General features: G+C 39.6%; 1 protein-coding gene across 1 annotated transcript; it reads right to left on the bottom strand.

The window, feature by feature from the left end:
• Nucleotides 1–529: 529 nt before the first annotated feature.
• On the bottom strand, nucleotides 530–18557 carry LOC145203753 (BMP-binding endothelial regulator protein-like). The gene is made up of 19 exons (XM_080076051.1): nucleotides 18488–18557; nucleotides 11306–11663; nucleotides 11154–11239; nucleotides 8557–8656; nucleotides 8320–8408; nucleotides 8159–8255; nucleotides 7510–7586; nucleotides 6018–6117; nucleotides 5437–5546; nucleotides 4886–5035; nucleotides 4551–4655; nucleotides 4172–4223; nucleotides 3608–3808; nucleotides 2997–3137; nucleotides 2542–2755; nucleotides 2029–2151; nucleotides 1653–1783; nucleotides 1497–1557; nucleotides 530–1113 (listed from the first exon to the last, which is right to left on the bottom strand). Exons 2-19 carry the CDS (start codon nucleotides 11376–11378, stop codon nucleotides 864–866), a joined length of 2160 nt encoding a protein of 719 aa, XP_079932177.1. The 5' UTR covers nucleotides 11379–11663; nucleotides 18488–18557; the 3' UTR covers nucleotides 530–863.
• Nucleotides 18558–19847: the final 1290 nt, after the last annotated feature.

The following is a 19847-nucleotide window of genomic DNA, read 5'->3' on the forward strand; positions in this document are numbered from 1 at the left end:
AAGGTTAAGTAATGCTAGTCCTCGTCTGGATTTTAAGTAAAAATGCTTATTGAAATTAAACTAAGGCCGGTTAAGACACTAAGGCACTGAAAATACCTTTACTGCTGTGCAAGCACTTTACAGGAGAGATTCGCGTTTTGGCATTACACATCACCTCACCAGCCTTTGTAGCTCTGTTAATTTTGAGCCAGCTCCCATATTTGGTGTGGGTTCGAATCCCACGGCGGTTTACATTTTTTCTAGCATTTTGTACCGCAAAACTGTCTAAAATTCAGGGTCTGGGAAAATAACGCTTCTTGTACGCCACTCAATGTGTCGAAGAGGTTTTGGTTTTGTTACCTTTTTGCTAGCTCGTTTAGTTTTCGCCTTTTATCTAAATGTAGCAAAATGCCGTTTTGGATGGGTTGTTTTGGTCAAACAAACAGCTAACTTACAAACGTTTCGGGGCACTTCGATGGAAATTTCTTTTATAGTAGTTTATGTTTTTGTTATTACTAGCTTGCTGTCGGCTAAAACACCATACACTCTGTTCCAACTGCCACAAAACGGGTTGTTTGCATAAAAACGAAACTTCGCAAAAATACAGTGAAAACGACAGAATCATATGCTGAACAAAATCGAAAAGTAGAAAACGAAAACATGGAAAAAGTAGGCAACGTTCACTAGGGAAGGAAGTAAATGAAGGTAAACAAATAACGAGCCACTGCCCCACCCCCTTGGGCACAGAACCTTCTCGAATGCTTGGTGCTACACTTCGGTTTATAATCTTGAGGAAAAGCCACACTGCGTTGAGGTAATCATGCCGCCAAAGACATCTCTTGATTTTAAATACATTTTGCAGTATAGACGCAAGAATCTCTTTATCAGCGGTTTAAAATTTCCTGAGCGGTGGCGTTCGCTTGCGTTCTTTCCACTCTTCTCTCGCTGACGGTGGGAGTGTGTAGAAAGTGTTCCAGTGGATTTCCAGTAAAACGTCGTGCAAAGGCTTTTTTTCTTCTACATTTGCTAGTCCTTACGCATCGCTTGTTTTTTAACACATATCCAGGTTTACATGCACATCCGGCAACGCATTTTCCTCTGCACGCGCTGCTTCGACGCAAGCGTTTGTAGTTTCTATGGAAACAGTTAACGTACGTTGAGTAAGTGATGAATTAATAATAGACTATGTAAAAATCGGTGTAAGTGAGAACAAAAAGTGGCACTTTGCTATTGGCACAACCAGATCTGTGGAGCTCGACTACTAGATAAGTTTTAGTCGTGGCTTGAAATACCATGAGTCCCGTTTGTTTCAGAAACAACCTTGCTGTGTTTTAATGGTTATAGAAATTATCATCATAAGTGATGAATTTTTTTGTGATATTCCAAATGTTCAAGCGGGTCAAAAGAGTATTGGTCTTGCAGAACGCACTTTTGTGAAATTTACAGCCATAAGTTTAATTTTTTATTAGTAAACCTGCTTTTTTCAGTTTTTAGAAAAACAAAAATGTATTACTCACTTGCAAGTGTATTTACACGGTGAGCTGCAAGTTGAGTAAATTTTTCCTCTCCCACACGATTCTGCAAAAAAAATATAAATTAAGTAATCTTTAAATGTTACACACAAAACGTTAATCGAGCCTTTCACATTTTATTAATTTGAAACTCAAACTTACTTCTACAGTGCTTTTTCTCGTTCCACTTGATCGTCACGCCCTGTCGAGCACACGCTGACGTATAAGCTCGTATGGATTCGCATGAGCAACGTTTGTGACGTGGACATTCACAACTGTCCGTTAAACATGATCTGCATATGAAAACCAGAATTAAAGCATAATAATAATAAGATACACCGCGCTTTATACAGGATGCCATGCAAACTTTGACCGTGTTAAAAAGCGTGATGAAAATGTATGCTTTTTCAAAGTCAATTTTACGAACATAAATATAACGTTTATAGGCTCACTTGTGCAACACTTTTTGAGGAAATCAATTTAGTATGAAATTTTGTGAATATATACCAGGCCAATCCACAAACAATCTTTGACTTACGCATAATAATCCTTAGGGTCGACTTGTCCATAACATTTCTGAAATCTCCTTGATTTGAAGATCCGGCATTTTCGTTTGGCAGCAAGTTTTATTTTGTTGCTTCTGCTGCACGGCTTGACTGACCTGTCACAAGAAACAGTATGCCTTAAAAGTATGTTACATGCGTTCATTCTATGGCAATTTTACATTGGAAATCAAGATCCCGGTTTTTTGTAAATACGTTTGGCTAGAAGTTTGGTTCCTAACAGTTGTATAAAGATGGTTTTGCGTTTTTTTTTGGGTTTGTATAAAAAGGCAGTAGTGTTTAATGCAGAACAGTTTAATTAATGTATTTTGCTTTACCGAATTACTTTATTACTTTTTTAGCAAACTGGAATATTCAATTGAGGGGGTGTAGCCAATCACCAATAGGGAAGTTTTACTAAAAATTTTCGCTTTTTTACTGCAAGAATTCGAATTTTACGTGTTAACACATTATAGCATGATGCACACATTTCTTAATCTCTTGTATACCTTGTCTTGTGGTCCGGTTTAGCACAATCTCCTTTTCCTATTAACCATGACTTGGCGAAATCGTCAACCTCGAACTTGAACATGCCGTCGCCGCCGATAAAGTCGTCGCGGGGAAATCCGTTGTAGTTCCCGCAGAGACCGCACAATGAGCCCCTAAGTCGAGTTGCAGCGGTGATCTCCAAGAAGCTAGCTCCGTCCCAGTTTATTGAGATGCCTGTTAGCTAAATTTGTCAGTAGAGTTACATGAAGAAAAGTTTGGTAGACTGGTGACTAAAAATCGACTATTGTGTTACAAATCCATTGAACGCAAACGATAAATTGCAATATTTCGTCAAAACATCATTTCAGTTGCACCTAATTTCAGCTGTATTAATGGGTTTTGATAGTTACGTTGGATTTAAAGCGTTGCCTTGCAATTTTATTTTTGTTTTAAACGTTAGGTTATCGAGGCTGACCTGCGTTTGTTCGCACTTTCAGCATTTGTTGTTCCATCCACATAATAACATCCCCGTCTACATATGGCAGAGCGACTTTAGCTCCGTTTACCGTCGCCGCGAGATGTTGATAGAGAGATACAACTGTGTCGTTGTCTGGGGCTGCAAAAACAAAAATTGTGCTGTCTTTCTCTAAACCTATAATGCTTAAAGTTTGTGTTTTACAACTGGGGAACAACAGTGTTATTCAGCAGTCATTTATTCCGCAGTAACCATTTCATATTATAGCATTTGTATGCCGTGAACACGTATTGCATTACTGTTGCTTTGCTATTGTAAATGAAAAACAACTATGGTTAAAAGGTTCGCATAAGATGTATTCACTGTCAATTTGATTTTGTTTCTTATGGACGTATTGGGTCCCCGGTGACGTTTTTGGGGTTAAGATTCCAAAAAAATGTTCCTTTAGTTTCTGCTTTTACCATTCAAGTTTTCGTAAAACTTTTCCAAAACCTCATTTTCGGAAAAGTTTGTAATCAAAAAAGTGACATGAATAAAGTCGCGTCTCAAATGGTTGAATAACACAAGTACACAGGATTACATACTCCTAATAATCTCAAACCGTTTCCTACCTGCATGAATTAGTCTGAGATGTACAGAGTTGGTCCATGAAAATCGTTTCGACTGTTTCGAGTTGTTTTCGGCAATCACTGTGAAATTTTTGCCCATGCAATCCTTGGCAAGCATGTAATTGCACGATCCTTGAAAGTTAAACGGACGACCGTCGAATGTTCGGTAATGTGGATCCCCAAACACAACGCATGTACCAGGTTCTATCAAAAGAGTAGTTGGTTGTAGGACAATAATGAACAGAACAACAAATCAGTTGGTAAACGTTAGGTCTATTTTTTGTGAGTTAGGCAAGCATAATTACAAACTGCTTTGTTCAATTAGTGTGTTTTTTTCTTTGTGTTTTTTAAACCGGAAATCCAGACCTCAAAACTCAAGCTGCTTTAAAATGTCCCTATAGCCTATGGTGTAATTAAATATGACTGAAACTCTGATGCCAAAAAGGAAAATTCTCACAGTTTTTGGGACGTACATTTTCTCTATCCTACATGGTATGTGTGTCCAAAATATCTGAAAGTTACTGGGCCCCAAAGCCTAAACGTAAAATCAAATTTTCACCCTCATACCTGGCACACAGCTTGGACAACATGCCCCCGGTTTCCGTTCCAGCGTGTGACCCTACAAAGGAAGAGAAACGATTTTATTTGCGCGTTCGTCGCCAAATTCGGAAAGCACAATGTGAAGTACTTGAACAAATATGCCACAGGAAGCAAATGGGACCACCAGGCGACGTAAAGGCGTCACATTGGAATGATGAACGTTTAATTTTTAAAAGCGTCAAGGATTATTTTCCATTGTACCTTTAAAATGTGGTAAACACAACTAATCGTAAAAAATGAGTTTTTGAAATTTTATGAGCCTTGTCGCGTTTGCCATCTAAATTCCCAATGTCAGCGAGGATTTCAAAAACCATTTGCGGCATTTGAGGCTAAGATGCATTCTTACCTGTGGACATGAGATGACCCGGTTTTCACATTCCACTTTTTGGCAACCAAAAGAACCATTCGAGCATCGGCAGGTCACACAGTTGTCCATGATCGAATGTTCATGCTGCGCCAAAAAAGTAACATTTGAAAGAAATTCAACTATTGTCCATCACTACTTTTCCATAGGAATTTGTCAACCATCCAGACAGTGTTTTAGGAAACCAATCACCGCAATTTGTTTAACTTTTGCGTCAGGGTAAGCCGTCATGCTTTACGCCACAGAATCAAGGCGAATTCATTAACTTACGCCCGAGAAATTAACCCGTGTGCCCCCGAGTAATAAGTCTTCGTCACCTGAACTAATCTTCCCCTGTGGTCTGTACAGTTCAGGGGCTCGTGAGTTGCACAGATTGGACAACATCGACCTTTTTCCACTACAAGATCAGCAGCTGGGCAATCAGATGTGTCAGGACAAACTTCACGATCACAAATGACCGTCCCGTTCTGTTGAATCACAAAGGATTAAATAATCACGTCTGTCTTTACTTTTCCAGCATTTTGACAGCTATGTTCGAAAAAAACGACAAAACACAAATAGCATTTTGAAGAGATAAAAACGCAACAACGCCCTTTTTTGAATAGGTACAACTCAATATGACTATGATCAAAATTTGATTAAATTGTAGGTGTTTCGTATGATACACTAAATGTTTATAAGTTTGCATTCAGGTCTCAACCAAAATAGTTATAAATGTTTTCAGTGCAACGTTTACATTTTAAACAAGAGAGCATTTTTGCATTTAGGTCTTTGAAGAAGAATATATTGAAACTGTAACCATGTTACAATTTCGATATTCTCTGTCTTGTGTCGGTAATAAAAACATCTACACATGTCAATTTGTTACCTTGCAAAGACATTTCGTGCATTTGTCCAGAACCACAGGCTCCAAATTCTTCAAGATCTTTCTTCGAAACCAGCAATGTCCATCATAGAGTTCAAAAACTCGGCGCTGACCTAAAGTGACAAGAGAATTTGGAGATTTGATAGACAGAGCATGAGAAGTGTGTGCTACACCCTCTGCTATCTAACCTACGATAAGGGTGTTGTTATTGGCTAATCCGACAGGCTAAACTATGTGCCGCATCTCTGTTGGCAAATATGACCAGAGCCCGCCCAGAAAGCTGCCATTGTGTGACTCTTGTGGTCTAGGGTGAGACCATTGATGTATTGCCTCTTATCGAGAATGAAAGCATTTTTATCCGTAGTAAAAGAACACGGAAAAATAAGTCGGTTTTGTCGGTTGCGTTGCGGCGAAAACTGGCAGGTTTTAAAGTGCACGAAATATTCACACATATTTGAATATTTTGTGGTAAAAACGCTTTCTATCAAAATACATTATACAGCCAAAGTGTCTTCTGGCGAATCATATTGAAACATGTAGTTTTTATGTTTTAGACACAGAAAGGTTTTAAACAAATGGCTTACCAATACACTTTCTGCAGCAGCTTCCTTCTTCAATAACAGTACGGTCGTCATCGCAGGCTAAAACAGGACAAACTTTTTTTGAGCAGCTCATTCTTCCATCCTAAACATTTAACAACATCATTTTTTTACAATGTAGCCTATATTACAACCCTTGTGAAATTTGAACCTTGTAGTAGGGTTTATGCCACAAAAAAGCATAGAAAATGTGGCCGTTTTAAGCTTAAAAGAAAAAGTAATGTGGAAAGACCTTACAGTACACTTTATCTGTAAAAATAGCGAAGATAAACAATGTTTTGGGTGACCGATTTTTAAGTTCGATCATGCACTGAGGCAGACATTTCTTCTGGGAAGCAATTAATTACATACGATGCGTGACATGGGAAAACAGTACAATTTTACGCCAAAAACCGCTGACGACCACCTGAGATAGTCAGTTGTTTGTCGCTAATAAACAGATCGCGGCGCATATTCAAATCGCGATTAACTGATCCAATCCAATACACGTCATGCTGCCGAACTAAGCACGCAGGGTCAAGTTTATTTTTCTGTCATCAGCAGCTAAGTTTTACGCTAACCGAACCGACCCTAAATCTCTAAATATAAGAGTCGATTTGTTATTGGTATGTTTCATTTGGTTTTAAGGATAAATATATTAAACTAAGCCGTTTTATGGTATTGGATTTGAACTTGCTATGCTTACAAGGTTTGCGTTGTAATGTGGCTTCCTGGAGTTTGAGGTCAACTGGCGGGGTAGTGGCTTATCATCGATTGTTTATTTGTGGTGGAAACATGACGACAAATACTTGCGAGGCCGTGTCAAACCACAACTAAAGTTTGTTCGCGTTTTTACCATACGATTTGGCTTGAGGCTCTTTGATGTCTTTTGCGCCAGGATAAAAAGACAAGATTTGCTCAACCGTGTGGAAATGCTGGAAAACGCTGGACGGTTTGGAAATAAAAAGGAAACGTCGCTTTGCTAGAATCGTTCTGGGGGATTAGATGAATCGGAATGATCCAGCCTCTTGAGCAAAACCACGTTAAAAGGCGTGGATTAAACGTCAAAATGCGCGGAATTTTATTGACATTGTCCTTTTTCGTGCGACCTATTCACACCGACGGGTGTAAAGTCGCGTGGTGCGTTGCACCGGTCGCGGTGAGGATGCAGACGTTAAGGTTTGGCTGAGACTAGCGCACGGATTATTGTGGCGCCAAGTCGTATCATCAAACATCGTCTTCCACAACAATTAATCGCACGGCGCGTGACGCCACAAACTGCAAGCTCACATCAAACGACAATGGAGCTCGAAATACGCCATGCGAACACGCGCCACCAAGGAAAATCATTACAAGAGATGGGTAGAGATAACGCCACAGAGTCACAATGGGACGCGACATCCAGGCTTGCCGCTTGTTATCGGCCTATCATGGCGTCGCAAATCACGGCTGACCTTTAACTCACTCCCGATCTTGTGTCTGTCGTATGTAAACTTACCCGACATTGGCAGGTCGTACATGGGTTTAACTCCACAGTTTGACCCTCCTCGATAGTCTCCCCCTCATGAAAACAACCTGCGTATAAAACAGAAATGTTTGATTTATTTTCACCCAAAAAGGCCCCGAAAAGCAAATGTGGTAACGGCTTTCGAAACACCCATTAAGGTGTACGACGAATGCCGGAAACACACGTGATATATCTACACTTTGCAAAAGATAATTCTTTGGGAGGAGATTTCGTGTTAAAATTGTGTATATCAGTGTGTTGTGTTGTATGTTTACAGAAAACTTTGCCGAAGCAATATTGCAGATCTAGTTATAAGAACGCGATATTTCAAGTTTAGAGATTCCGCTAAAAGTAAAGTCACAAACGAATCGTGTGAAATTCTAAAATCTATATAAAACTGTCGCAACTTCGACCTTTGCTCACTATTTTGCTTTCCGGGTTGTACAAAAAAACACTGAAATACCCCAAGGGGTAAACGTGGGGGCCCGGCTTCGGCCATCATCGCACGTCACTCGCAGTCATGCAGAACAAATGGAGTTTTGATGCGCTTGACTTGTTACCAAGCAACCGCGTGTTCACATACCGACCCCTTATATCCCGCAACATTATCGACACTTTCGTTTCCCACTTCCACACTTACCCATGCACGACGGACATCCGCATACGTCACGTGTTTGTGTGACGTCAGACGGGCAGAAGTTGTGACATTGACGTAATGATCGAGTGACGATTCCGTCCTGAAATGTATAGAATATCAAAATAAGTTGAAGTACGTGGTTCTTGTGTGAAGTCACAACCTACCCGACACACGTGATCCACGCAACGATCGGAGTTGTCTCTCTGGTACCACACAGCGGATGAAAGTCGATTTTCGCCGTAAATGCTGCATGCTACAAAAATGGTCTCTTTTATACGTGTTGGGTCCAAAAGTTACGATTTTTAATTCGTTTTTAAAGCTACTACTTTTGGATTACGTTAGTACGAGTTACTGGGACAACTGTTCAGGGATTGGATTACGTCTCGTCATGGCACACTTACTTTGACAAGAGAGACAACACTGATCTTCCTGCTGAAGCAAAACGCTGCATTGTTGCAAGTCATCGCGACACACTTTCTTACTGCACTGAATAAGACCGCTCTGAAAACACAACAAAACAATAAAACCAAATGACCACAGTGCACCAATGAACTGCGGAAACCGATTTTGTGATTCCCCGCTGTGAAAGGGCCTTTGATATTTCCTACTGTCGGAAAAATGTATGGAAAGACGATTGCCAGTGAAGTAGTTCACGCTTCAAATAGCATTTAACTTTAACCGAACGTTGGTCTTAATTCATGATATCAGGTGCAGGCGTTCACCCTTAAGTCAGTCTGCCAATGCAAATTAGCGTCGTGCCTTGGCAAGGAAAGTAGCAAGTTCCTATTGTAACCATGCAATGAGTAAAGTGGCTGATTTTGACCCCGGTGACTCTGGCGCTGCGCTCTCGACGGGGGACGTTTCGTTTTGACCGTGGGATACTCAGGGATGCATTTTAACCCGGCAACTTTGTGTCGCGTTTTTGGTGCAAGTGGCTAAAGTGCTGGAAGCCTGCACATGAACCGAGTCGGTGGTGGTGACAGTTGTCAGACGCGGTGAGACGACAAAAAGCACTCGAAACCACAAACGGATTTATGAAGTACAAGTGTCTAGCCATACAACAAGAGCTGTCGTATTAAAAGGCCAAACGTCGATTTATTTTACCCATAAACCCCAAAAATGCAAGACTTATGAATAAACCGATTGACTTTCGTGGCAACAACTTTTCTGGGCTTACTACATTTACTTTACAATTTACTACTGCAACTGGCTGTTTTCACAACTTAAGGACGGCTATTCGTTACTTATACTCCAAGGTTCTCAAAACTTGATTTTGCAAGCACATATAATTTCCCAGACAAATACACTGAGTTGTGACTCCATATAACAGGCAAACACGAAGTCTCTAATTTGTCAAAGTTTGTTACAAATTTGGGTTCGTTACGTGACAGACGCCTTAGTTGAAGCATTTTTGAAGCACTCAGTGACAATTAACACGACAGTAGCTAAATTTACTTTTTCGGTTTTTATGCTGAATTTTAAACTTCACAAATTTTGTCAAAATGATTGTTTTCCGCATTGTAATTTCAATTTTCCAAAACACAGCAGATAAAATAATCATCAGCCTATAAATCGCTTTAAACACCAAGATGTTAGGCACGTTGATTTGCTGATGGAAAACACATTTTATTTTACGCTTCAATTTCCCATAGACGGCAAAATAAATTCCCAAAATTGAACTCATTTCCTGGTTTAGGGGGTGGATTTTATAATTTTTTCGTCAGTTCGTTTTTATTATCCAATGCAAATATACGGTTGGCTTTTATGGAGATAAACAAAACCGAAACGTTCAACGCGCGTTTAGCCAACCGACAAATTCATCCCGCTGCCGTTCTAAACATCAACATTCATGCGCCAAGCGGTCTCACTCGTGTTGTGGAAAATAATATTTACTTATGGCATTTGTCATTGAGCTTTCGTGCCCAAATTTCACCCCCAACCCGTACGCCACACTTCAAAACAAAGCTGCCAACATTTGGGGACAATGGACCCACCGATTCTTTTGGGGCTTTGTCATGGCCCACGACTCCTCAAAAGGCCCAAAGGCGCCCGGTTGCATTCCCAGATAAACGCCTCCTATCCCAATTTCGGAATTTAAACTTTTTTAAAAGTCCTGAACAATGGCTTCCAAAAAGACGGGCCTCACAAATAATAATAGCACCCACTTTATTATCGTAATCAAAGACCTTTGCCATCGAAAACGGTTCGGCGTTTGTTTAAGGGCGAACCGCTGCGCTGAGATATTAGATGCTCTTTGGGGTAGGGGCTAATTAAAGTCACCCCACTTGTCGCAAAGGGCCCCAACGTGGACCCAGCTGTCCCACGGTGTCCCAATACACAGTTCTCACCCTGTTGTTTGGACTCAAAAAAATCCAATAGCTTAACATCTAGTCAGGTACTTTGCAATGTCGTGTAGCCTCGTTAGTGGATCTAATAAGTGGCAATTGTGAAGACCGCAATGCTGCAATTACTATCAGATACGGATTACGCCTCTAGGACGGAATTTGTGTAAGCGTCGTGTGGTTATACGACTACTTTGCCTCAATGATGTTTTTGTTGTTATTTTACTTGTCGTTTGTCAGTTTGCGAAAGCATAAAGCTGTTGGCGCCAATGGCGAGACTGTCTGGCAGCAATTTGGCGGTAATTTTTCTATGCGCGACATAATAAACTTGCATTGCTTGCAAATTCATCACACGTTTAAACTGAAACAAACTTAAATATCCAAATCTTTACAACTGACCCATTTTTTATAAGTCTCCCTCAATATCGTGTTGCAATAATGCAATACCATAAAGTCATTTGTAATCTAAAGGTTTATAAATTTAGAAAATGACGCTTTTCTAAATTCGGAATGTAAATGTCACTTTTTGACAGCGGTATGACTCAGTCGACAAGCCCTGCTTTTCGAAACTGCAAAACACACAGCTCTGTGTTGTGCAACCCTTATTCATAGAAGATAACGCAAATGGCCGGCAAAGGCGGTATGATAACACTCACCTTACACATGCAGGTTACACAGGGAATATTGTTCAGCAACGGCAGGTTGGCTACTTCGCCCTCAGATGAGCATTTTTCGCTATGCCCTGCCAAAGTATATCCGTTTTAATTCATATCATAAAATTCTTAACCATAAATGCTGCATATCTTACCTTCTAGTTTGATCGCACTGACAGCTAGTACTCCAGGCAAAAGTATACATAAAAACCACTGAGTAATTGGCATCTTATTGGCCGGGATCTTCGTTTCGTTTCCCGGCGTAATTGAAGCAAATTTTTAACTGTTGCCGGTGGTGAACCACAGGGAGCCTAACATGTACGCCTTTGAACGCTGACTGACGCCGACTCGTCCCCTCTCACAGCTTTTAAGACGTGGATTCGGTAAACAGATCGGATTGCAGTCGTTTCCTTTCACCCCTTTAGTGCTGCCAAGTGCTTCAATAACACAAAAGCCGTTCAATCTTTTCCTCTGACACAAGCAGTTGATGATTCTCTCATGTGGCCCTATGATCTGCAATACAAAGTTACAGTAGCTGGGTTTATCAAATTCGTTCCAAAGGGCGTTTTTTTCCATAGTGGCATTTTTCTCGCCTCGGCACGCGAAGGGCCTTTTTCTGTCAAGCGAAGACGCCTTTCTGTTTTCTTGTGTGGCTTTGCGGCATTTCAAGCCACAAAAGCCACTGGGGAAGGAAACGTAGCCGGTCAGTCTGCCGGCCCTTTCATACGCATTCTACGACGCCAATGAGTTCGCAGCGGTCACCATCCCTGCCGGGGCAACGTCCTTTAGCCATTAATGTGGTAACTAAGCGCTTCTAAGCTCAACCATGGTTAAAACTGCAACGTAGGGTTCTCCTATTTCTGGCAAAGTTTCGAACGTTTGTAATGAGATTCACGATGCTTTGCAGACTAAACCGATTAGGTTTCCGAAAATGGCTTTGAACTTGCCGCTAGTAGCAAATTGCACCTCTAGAAGTCGACACGTTGACGCTTCTGCTTTTAACTTCCTACAATTTGATAAAGAAAAAACTTAAAAACTGCGTTGCAAGCGATTCCGGCGATAAATTTAGTTTTTTTCTGCAGCGAATTAAATTATTAACGCTTTTTGCACAGAGGGCCTGCAATTGAGCTCGAAGTCGGAAGTACAAGCACAAGTTCCGTTTTTTTTTAATTAAAACCCTTTACAAGATAAAATTACGACACTAAAGTGTAAAGTCTTGCCTAACTCAAACCGTTATATTCAGACTGAAACCCATAAACCCGTCCCGAAAGGTCTGGCCGACTCGTCTCTAAATCAGCGTTATGGCAAAATTATAAAATAACCTTATGTTTGTTTATGAATAGGTCTACATGGGCCTCATCAAATACAACTTTCTGATCAAAACGCTTAAAACAATGATCAAGCAAAATTGCTTTGTCTCACACCTAACCAAAACTCATATCGTCTCTTATTCTCGTTTCAACGATACAAACGCGAATTGTCTATGATAGTTCGTCATGTCGTAAATCATGTCGTGTGTTGGCATCCATTAGCGCAAACTCAGTGTTGTGTCCCGAACCAAATTTTCCCGCTTCGAAAACGTTGTGTGACTTTTCGGCCCCGCGGGAATGCGCTATGACGTCATGGGGAGGGGTTAATTATGTGACGTGGAGGCCGACTTGTCCCTCTTCCATTTGGTTGCGTTGTTTTCGGCCAAGTATGCGTATAATCACGGTGTTGCGACGTAATTAGAATAAACGCTTCCTCATTACTCAAGTGGGCTCGAATATTCTTATACTGATGGAATTGTTGTGATTTTGTGCTTGGTTGGTCGGAAGTTGCAATTGTGGTTTGGTGGTGGTGCAAACAGTCGTGCGCATGAGTTGGCCAGTGGTTCGAATCCCATCACGCTGTGGTGTTTAAAACCAACCTATGTTTTAACGTTGTCCTAGTTAGGACCACTATAGACACGGGAATCAAGAAAGACTAAATCGAAACACTAAGGAAAAAGGGGATATACAAAGAGCTTTGAAAAATGATGTAATGCACTACAGACGTTTTTTACAATCTCTATCGTTGTCTTGAACTGGTGATATATATCTGCAATTGAATTCATTCAACGGTAACAAGCTTTCAGTTTTTGTGTTTTGTTTGTTTAGGCTATTTTAATCGCAAAACTATATTATTTAGAACACATATTTGATTTCAAATGTCTACGTACAAGGAGCCTTCAGTGGCACTCTAGTTGTAAGCGGTTACCTTTGTGTAAGGTAGTTCTAAATCTGAGAGATAAACTTACAAAGTATGCGCATAAACTGCATCAAAATGTCACAACTAATTTGCTTAAACGCTTCCTGCATTACAAGTGTCTTCGAGTTTTACAATGATGCTGACATTACTAAAATCTCTGCACACGGCACGTGTCCTAGGCCTTTCCCGCTTTGGCTTGTTGCTCGTAATTTAGCATTGTGGTCCGACAATGTACTTGATCGGCACTTAGGCTCGCCCGCGCACGGAATTTGGCCAATGGGATCGTTCCACTTGGCGCCGACGCCAACTTAAGGCCCATGATTTTGCAGGAAATATTGACTCATGAGATTATTTATTTGGCCGTGGGATCTGGGTTGCTGGCTTGAAATTCCAAGAGTGCTTGGGCGAATTTGCGTTAATGAACTTGTAATTGTTTTCTAGCGTTGTTGGATGGGCACAACGTTAATTTGAATTGGTTTCGATTACGATGAGATTGCAAAATGTGGTTTAATTGCTGGGAATTGTCAAGGTGTATGGCTGTGAAGTAGAAACTGTTTTGTTGAGAGATGTTTGGAATTGCAAATTAGTAAGCGATTAAAGGCAAATTAAATTATAATGCAGCAATTTTGTTTTGGTTTCATAACCAATCAATGCATCGTTTCGTAAACAATGTCGCCAATTTTGCCCACTTGTTTGGTTTTGTTAAAACGTTTGCCAAAAATAACCATCGACGCTTTTTGTTCCCATAACAATTTTATTAGGTAAAATTCTTTTAAATATTTTTACCCAAGACAAATTACAAAAAATATCTTTCGATGCCCTCTCTCACTCAATTTTAACTTGTAATCCTTGCTGTTTTCGCTTAGAAGAATGCAAAAAAGTAGATGAATTGTGGGAACTGTGTATTCAACATTTAAGCATTCAGCGAAAGCTACTTTTACGTCAAACAGGAATAGATCTCATGTAACAAGTATTAAGGCATTATAGATCTTCCTCTATAAAAAGCGATAAATATTTTTGTGATAGTTTTTGACAGTTGAGACGTTCGTGAGATACAACATTAATGGCACTCGTCAGATGGGCGAAAAAACGTTCTGATTTTATCTATACTGTTGCCGTTTTTAGTTGTAAACACATATTCAGCATTTTTACAATTGTATGTTGTTGTATCCCTAAACTTCTACCTGAACCCGTGCCAATAATTGCCAAACTTTTAAATAGTTTTATGGTCCCTAAAAGTTCTGTAAAGAATTTTTCCGACCCAAAACCGTAAAAAACGCATATACTAGTTTTTGAAACGTACATTTGCTTTTTCTATGACTGGCTGTATCTATCTGACACAGGAAAAAAATGTTCTCAAATTTCTCCTCAAAGTCGTTATAGAATACCTCGCCTGTAGAGTGGCGCCAACATACTCATAATCCGTCTCCGTGCATACCAATTATCAGCAGGGCTCAACGCAAATACCGAAACACCGAATCTCAATCACATATTGTCAAAAACCGCCGCTTGCTACTCGCTGAAGCTTGCATTACAGCAGGTCCGGTCAAATTCGCGATTTTCATAAGTTCACAGGCCACGGTTTTAGCCCCCTATCACTTCCCTTTAACCTTTTCACATCGGCATGTACCAAAATGGTATGGCCGTCCGGTCATGGTAGAATATAGAAAGTCACTGTGGCCAATCTGGCGCCTACAGTCTACAATGAGTTTCTGATTTTTCTGTGTTAAAACATAATCCCTTTTTGGAAGATATAGTCATTTTTGCCAAGAAGTTAGGATGCCTAAATAAGCTTACAGCATGTTGCCATGATAAAACTCTTATTTGCAATATATAAATCTACTAAATTCCAGATAATTTTTCAGGATTCTATTTGAAGGTTAATATATCAAAAAACTGCCGTACCCATATAAACTATACAAAGCTCTTTATACTTGCTACTTCCAATTTTTTTATGTATAAAGGATTAAAAGTACAAATACTAGTAACTGTGCTAACTCAGGACGTGTAAGAGAACGTACAACACTGTTTTAAACATCTACAACATCCTAAACCGATGTCTTCACTACACCACAAGCGTCGAAACTAACTCAAATCTTTCTCTGCGCTTCAATATTTAAACGAACGCACTTTTGCCTCATAAGGTTACGAAATACCAAGAATTTTAAAATTGTTAAAGATGTGACTGAAATACTGCACCGGCCACAATGAGATTTTAGCTACAAATGGCTTCGGTTTAGTAGGACACGTGGCTAGGTCCCAAAGTGGTCGAATCATTACTGTACCGGACCAACGCCTTGTTTGAAGTGGAATCACATTAATTGGTCGTTTCCAACGCTCAGTACTGCGTCACAACTTAATTGTCAAAGTTGATTATTGTTTATAGTTCATCTTTGTCGACAAATTTGGTTCTACGTTAATTGGTTGACATTTGTCTGGGAAAATTCGTAAAGTCATGAGCATTGGACGTAAAAATAACTCGATTTTTACCCCCAAATTACGCTAGCCCATAGAATTATATAATTTTTTTGGCCGATTAGCCTGTATCCTAATCTCCATCTTACGTATTTGGGTTAATCTTACCTGGAACGTTAGTTAGGCTATTGTAATTGTTGGTAAGTGGATAGTGGCTAATGGAGTATTGCCCAATATTGTGTAACTTTTCAAACGACCACTTTAAACGCCCACTTGTAGTAACTTAACCACTAATGCGAAGGCCTCACCATCAAAAGTTAATGGTTTAATTCCCGCACGGATTTCAAAGCAAACACTTTGATAAGGATAAGGCATCAGAAACAAACAAACAAACAAATTAAACATATCACGCAGCGTTTAAATATAAATTCTAGGGCTTACTTTTGCATTTTACCTATTTGTACTAGAAACGATATGCATTAAACTAATCTAGTTTGGTTATGTGACATGATATAACAGTTTATGATTTAGCCTCACAAAAACTTAAAAAGCACAACAAAGTAATCTGAAAAACAGAAAAAGCGTTACTGATTTTCATGTAACATTTTTTGCAAGTTCTATAACATTTTTTCCATATCTCGGTATGGTACACAAATGCATTTTAGTCAATTTGGTAAAAGTTTCGTAGCTCTTTCATTTTCTCCTTTGCAGAATTCAAACAAAAAGATTTCTCTCAGATTTTTTTAACCAATCTCGCAGAATTAAACACTTTGAGTAGACGAAACTTTCTAAAATCATTTAAGAACTTTTTTAAATATACATTTCACATAAATTCTTAGGTGTCATCAGTATATTAGTATTTAAAAACCAGCGACACTGTATACATAAGGAGTTTGTCATTAAAACATATCACATCTACCACATGGGAATAAAACTACCTCTGACGAAGAACCACTACCCTAATGTCTAATTCCACCAAATGCGGTTGTGGTTATGACATTATGAGCCTTAGTGATGCGCGGTAATCACTATAAAGTGTTGATGATCGCTTCCAAAGCTACGGCATTAGCGTTTCCCGTAAAGTTTAAAACAACGCCGTAGATAAATATCATGGATAAAAGCGACGCCAGTTGCAGACGACGACTGTTTGCCGATTTTCGCTGCTTTCTCAATGCTGCGATTGTTTCGACACTTTGTGGGTTAATTACCAATCCCCGATGAGCCGACTTGTAAATCACTCACGGTTATTGGGCCAATCGTAAAACGATTACTGCTGAAATTTGCTTTCATTCTGAGGTGGTTGTATATGAACGTTTTAGTTGGTGGTTTTTTTTTAATAGTTGGTTTGCGTGTTTTACGCAGCTTTTCCATTGTCAATTTGGTTTATCTATTAGGTTTTATATACCGTGTTTGGCCAATGTCGTCCATGGCGGGATTGGAACCAAACATCTGACGGGAAAATATCTCGCATTTCGACTTGACTATAGCCCAGCGGTTCCCAAACTGGGGTCCGCAGTCCTTTAGGGGTCCGTGAGGCAATTTTGGGGGGACCGCGAAGCGGTTGAAGTAATTCTATAATCTTATTTGGCGTCAGTTTGTGCCACTAAATAAGTTTAAATCAAGGTAGAATTAAGAATCGACTGTCTCCATTGCTAAACAATGGCCTTTATTGAATGACAACTATCAAAAATGCAATTGTTCGCGCACAATCGTAATGTTTTTGTCCTGTTTGTGATGTCACATGCTGTCTTTGAATGATTGTTATGCGCAATTTTGCATAACTAGCTAAAATCCTACAATCAACTTTCGTTTTTATGAAATACACATTCAGGCTTAAGGACCGCGAGCCCTCGAAATAATGGCGAATGGACCGTTTTGAAAAAAATATGAAAAAGTTTGGGAACCACTGCTATAGCCTATTTTAATAATTGAAATATCACGTGAGGCAATTTCAATAAACAGCGACTTTTGACACAACAGTTTTGCAACAGAATTTTTTTGCAATATTTGCTTGACCTGATATAATAAAATGATAGATAGGACTGCGGCAACCACAAGGCTTTGTTACCACCTAGCAATAACTTATTTCTAAATGCATGCACAGCTGATTTCAACAAAGTGTGATGACCATGAGTTTAACAACGCTGTGAGCATAATACCTTATTTCTTAGATTTGTCCTTATTTTGAAGGGCAATGTCTTAATAAAATTAATTGTCCTTATTTCTAAGAAATGACCTTGTTTTTGACCGAGTCCTTATTTTGTCTTATTTTCAACAATTACTAGGAACAAACATAATGCAATGACAGTCAAATCCCTGCTACAGAGAAAAGTAAACCTAGACCTGAGCTGTCGTGAGAAGCACGAAGTATTTTCTACGAAAAAGGAGTTGCTGGAACCGATTGTTTCTGTCAAAATATATGTCATGTTTGTGTCATGGCTCGTATCAATGAAAAGATTCGTTTGAAAACGTTTGTTTTCGTTCGTATGAAAATTTAATCTTTCAGTTGTCCTTTTTTTGGCGTCCATGTCGATGGCAACCCTGATTATAACTGACTAAAAAGTTTCGGTTGGTTCAAAATTTCGACTCAAGACGTTTACAAATATCAATCACTGTCGTCTGAACAATAATATCCGAAATATGGTCCAGCTAACTTATAGTTTCAACGCCATAAACGACCTTTTCTTTTTTACCTTTTGTCACAAATAAGCCAAATTTCTGCTGCGTCTATAACAAGACAGTCAACTGCACTTGAGCACAAATCCATACAAGACTGGTTCTAAGTGGTTGCTGGTTGAAAATGTCCATTGTGGCAGTGGCTTTATTTGTTGGTGTACTGAGCGGGAATGACTCGCGTGTTTTGCTTGTAATTGTGACGCGACAAGCGGTTAATTGCACACGTGCCCTCGGCAATTACAACTTTTGCCCGACGATCGACGCGCGGCGCGCTCAACCGCAACGCGTGACGTCACAATGAAAAAAAAATAAGAGCTTTTTAAGGTTTGTGCTCATTTATGTTTGGATATTCACGATAGCACAAGGTAAAATATTCGAGTAGCAACAATTAACCTGTTTTGCAGTGTCGTAAAATTGGAGTACTAACCGACCATCATGTCACTATATGACGTCATAGCGTATGACGTCAATAACGTAAATTTCTCTTCGTATTTTTAATACTTTTGCATTTTTAAATGAATAATTAGTTATTTTAGTTGGTATCGCCCTGCTATTACGGTATCGATATTTTAACTCTCTTTTTTGCTAAGTAAAATTTGGGACTTTGGGACATCCTTTGGGAGATGGGTATTCAAATCATAACAGTGACACCAACAATGACAATTTTATCATAGAAACTGAAAAAAATAAGAAGAAAGTTTAATATTTTGAAAATATTACCAACTGATCCTGAGCAAATCTGCAGGACTTGTAGTGAAAAATGTAGATATTTTAACCGTTTCTGATATCCGACGTGTTTCACATTTCAAACCGATGAAGTACAGAAGAAGCGCAAGGCGCAAGAGGCCGCGGATTAAACCGAATCTACGCCGATGATCAGACCTCATGGAGCCGCGAAGGCTTTATTGAAATCCGATCATCCCGCCACAAAATAAACAACTAATCAGATTGGCACGACGTGCGCCGATGTAATTCAAATGGTCGTCAACAAACTCACATTACAGCCGTCAACCTCCTAATCACCCAAACACGAGCTTGTCCAAAGTCTCCGGCTTAACTCGGACGTGGGGAATCCCCTCAAAACGCAAGCTGCAAGTTTGGCTGAATTTTAAAAGTAGAGTTTCTAATGCGGATTTGTCGCAACTCGAAAACGAGTTATACTGCCGAGAAATCACTCGTACGAGCTACGTAGAGAAAATGTTTGAAATTGAATAATAAATGATGAAAAGAGTTCATAAAAAAGATCGGCTCGCTAAATAATACAGTCAAGAATACAAGTTACTGCCTGAAAATTCGACGAGCGACGTCTACGTAATGCACAAATAGTTACTCGGTTAACAGATCTGATGAATAAAATTTACTTGAGGCTGGTTGGTG

Source organism: Phallusia mammillata, chromosome 8 (genome assembly GCF_965637545.1).
Source record: "Phallusia mammillata chromosome 8, kaPhaMamm4.hap1.1, whole genome shotgun sequence".
Taxonomy (NCBI): Eukaryota; Metazoa; Chordata; class Ascidiacea; order Phlebobranchia; family Ascidiidae; genus Phallusia; species Phallusia mammillata.

What these genes read in the sequence shown, in the direction of transcription:
- LOC145203753 (XM_080076051.1), bottom strand. Translation starts at nt 11,378, where the DNA reads ATGCCAATTACTCAGTGGTTTTTATGTATACTTTTGCCTGGAGTACTA. An exon ending in CAGTGCGATCAAACTAGAAG is followed by an intron (nt 11,240 to 11,305) that starts GTAAGATATGCA and finishes ATACTTTGGCAG; the next exon opens with GGCATAGCGAAAAATGCTCA. An exon ending in GTACGACCTGCCAATGTCGG is followed by an intron (nt 6,118 to 7,509) that starts GTAAGTTTACAT and finishes TTAAATGTTTAG; the next exon opens with GATGGAAGAATGAGCTGCTC.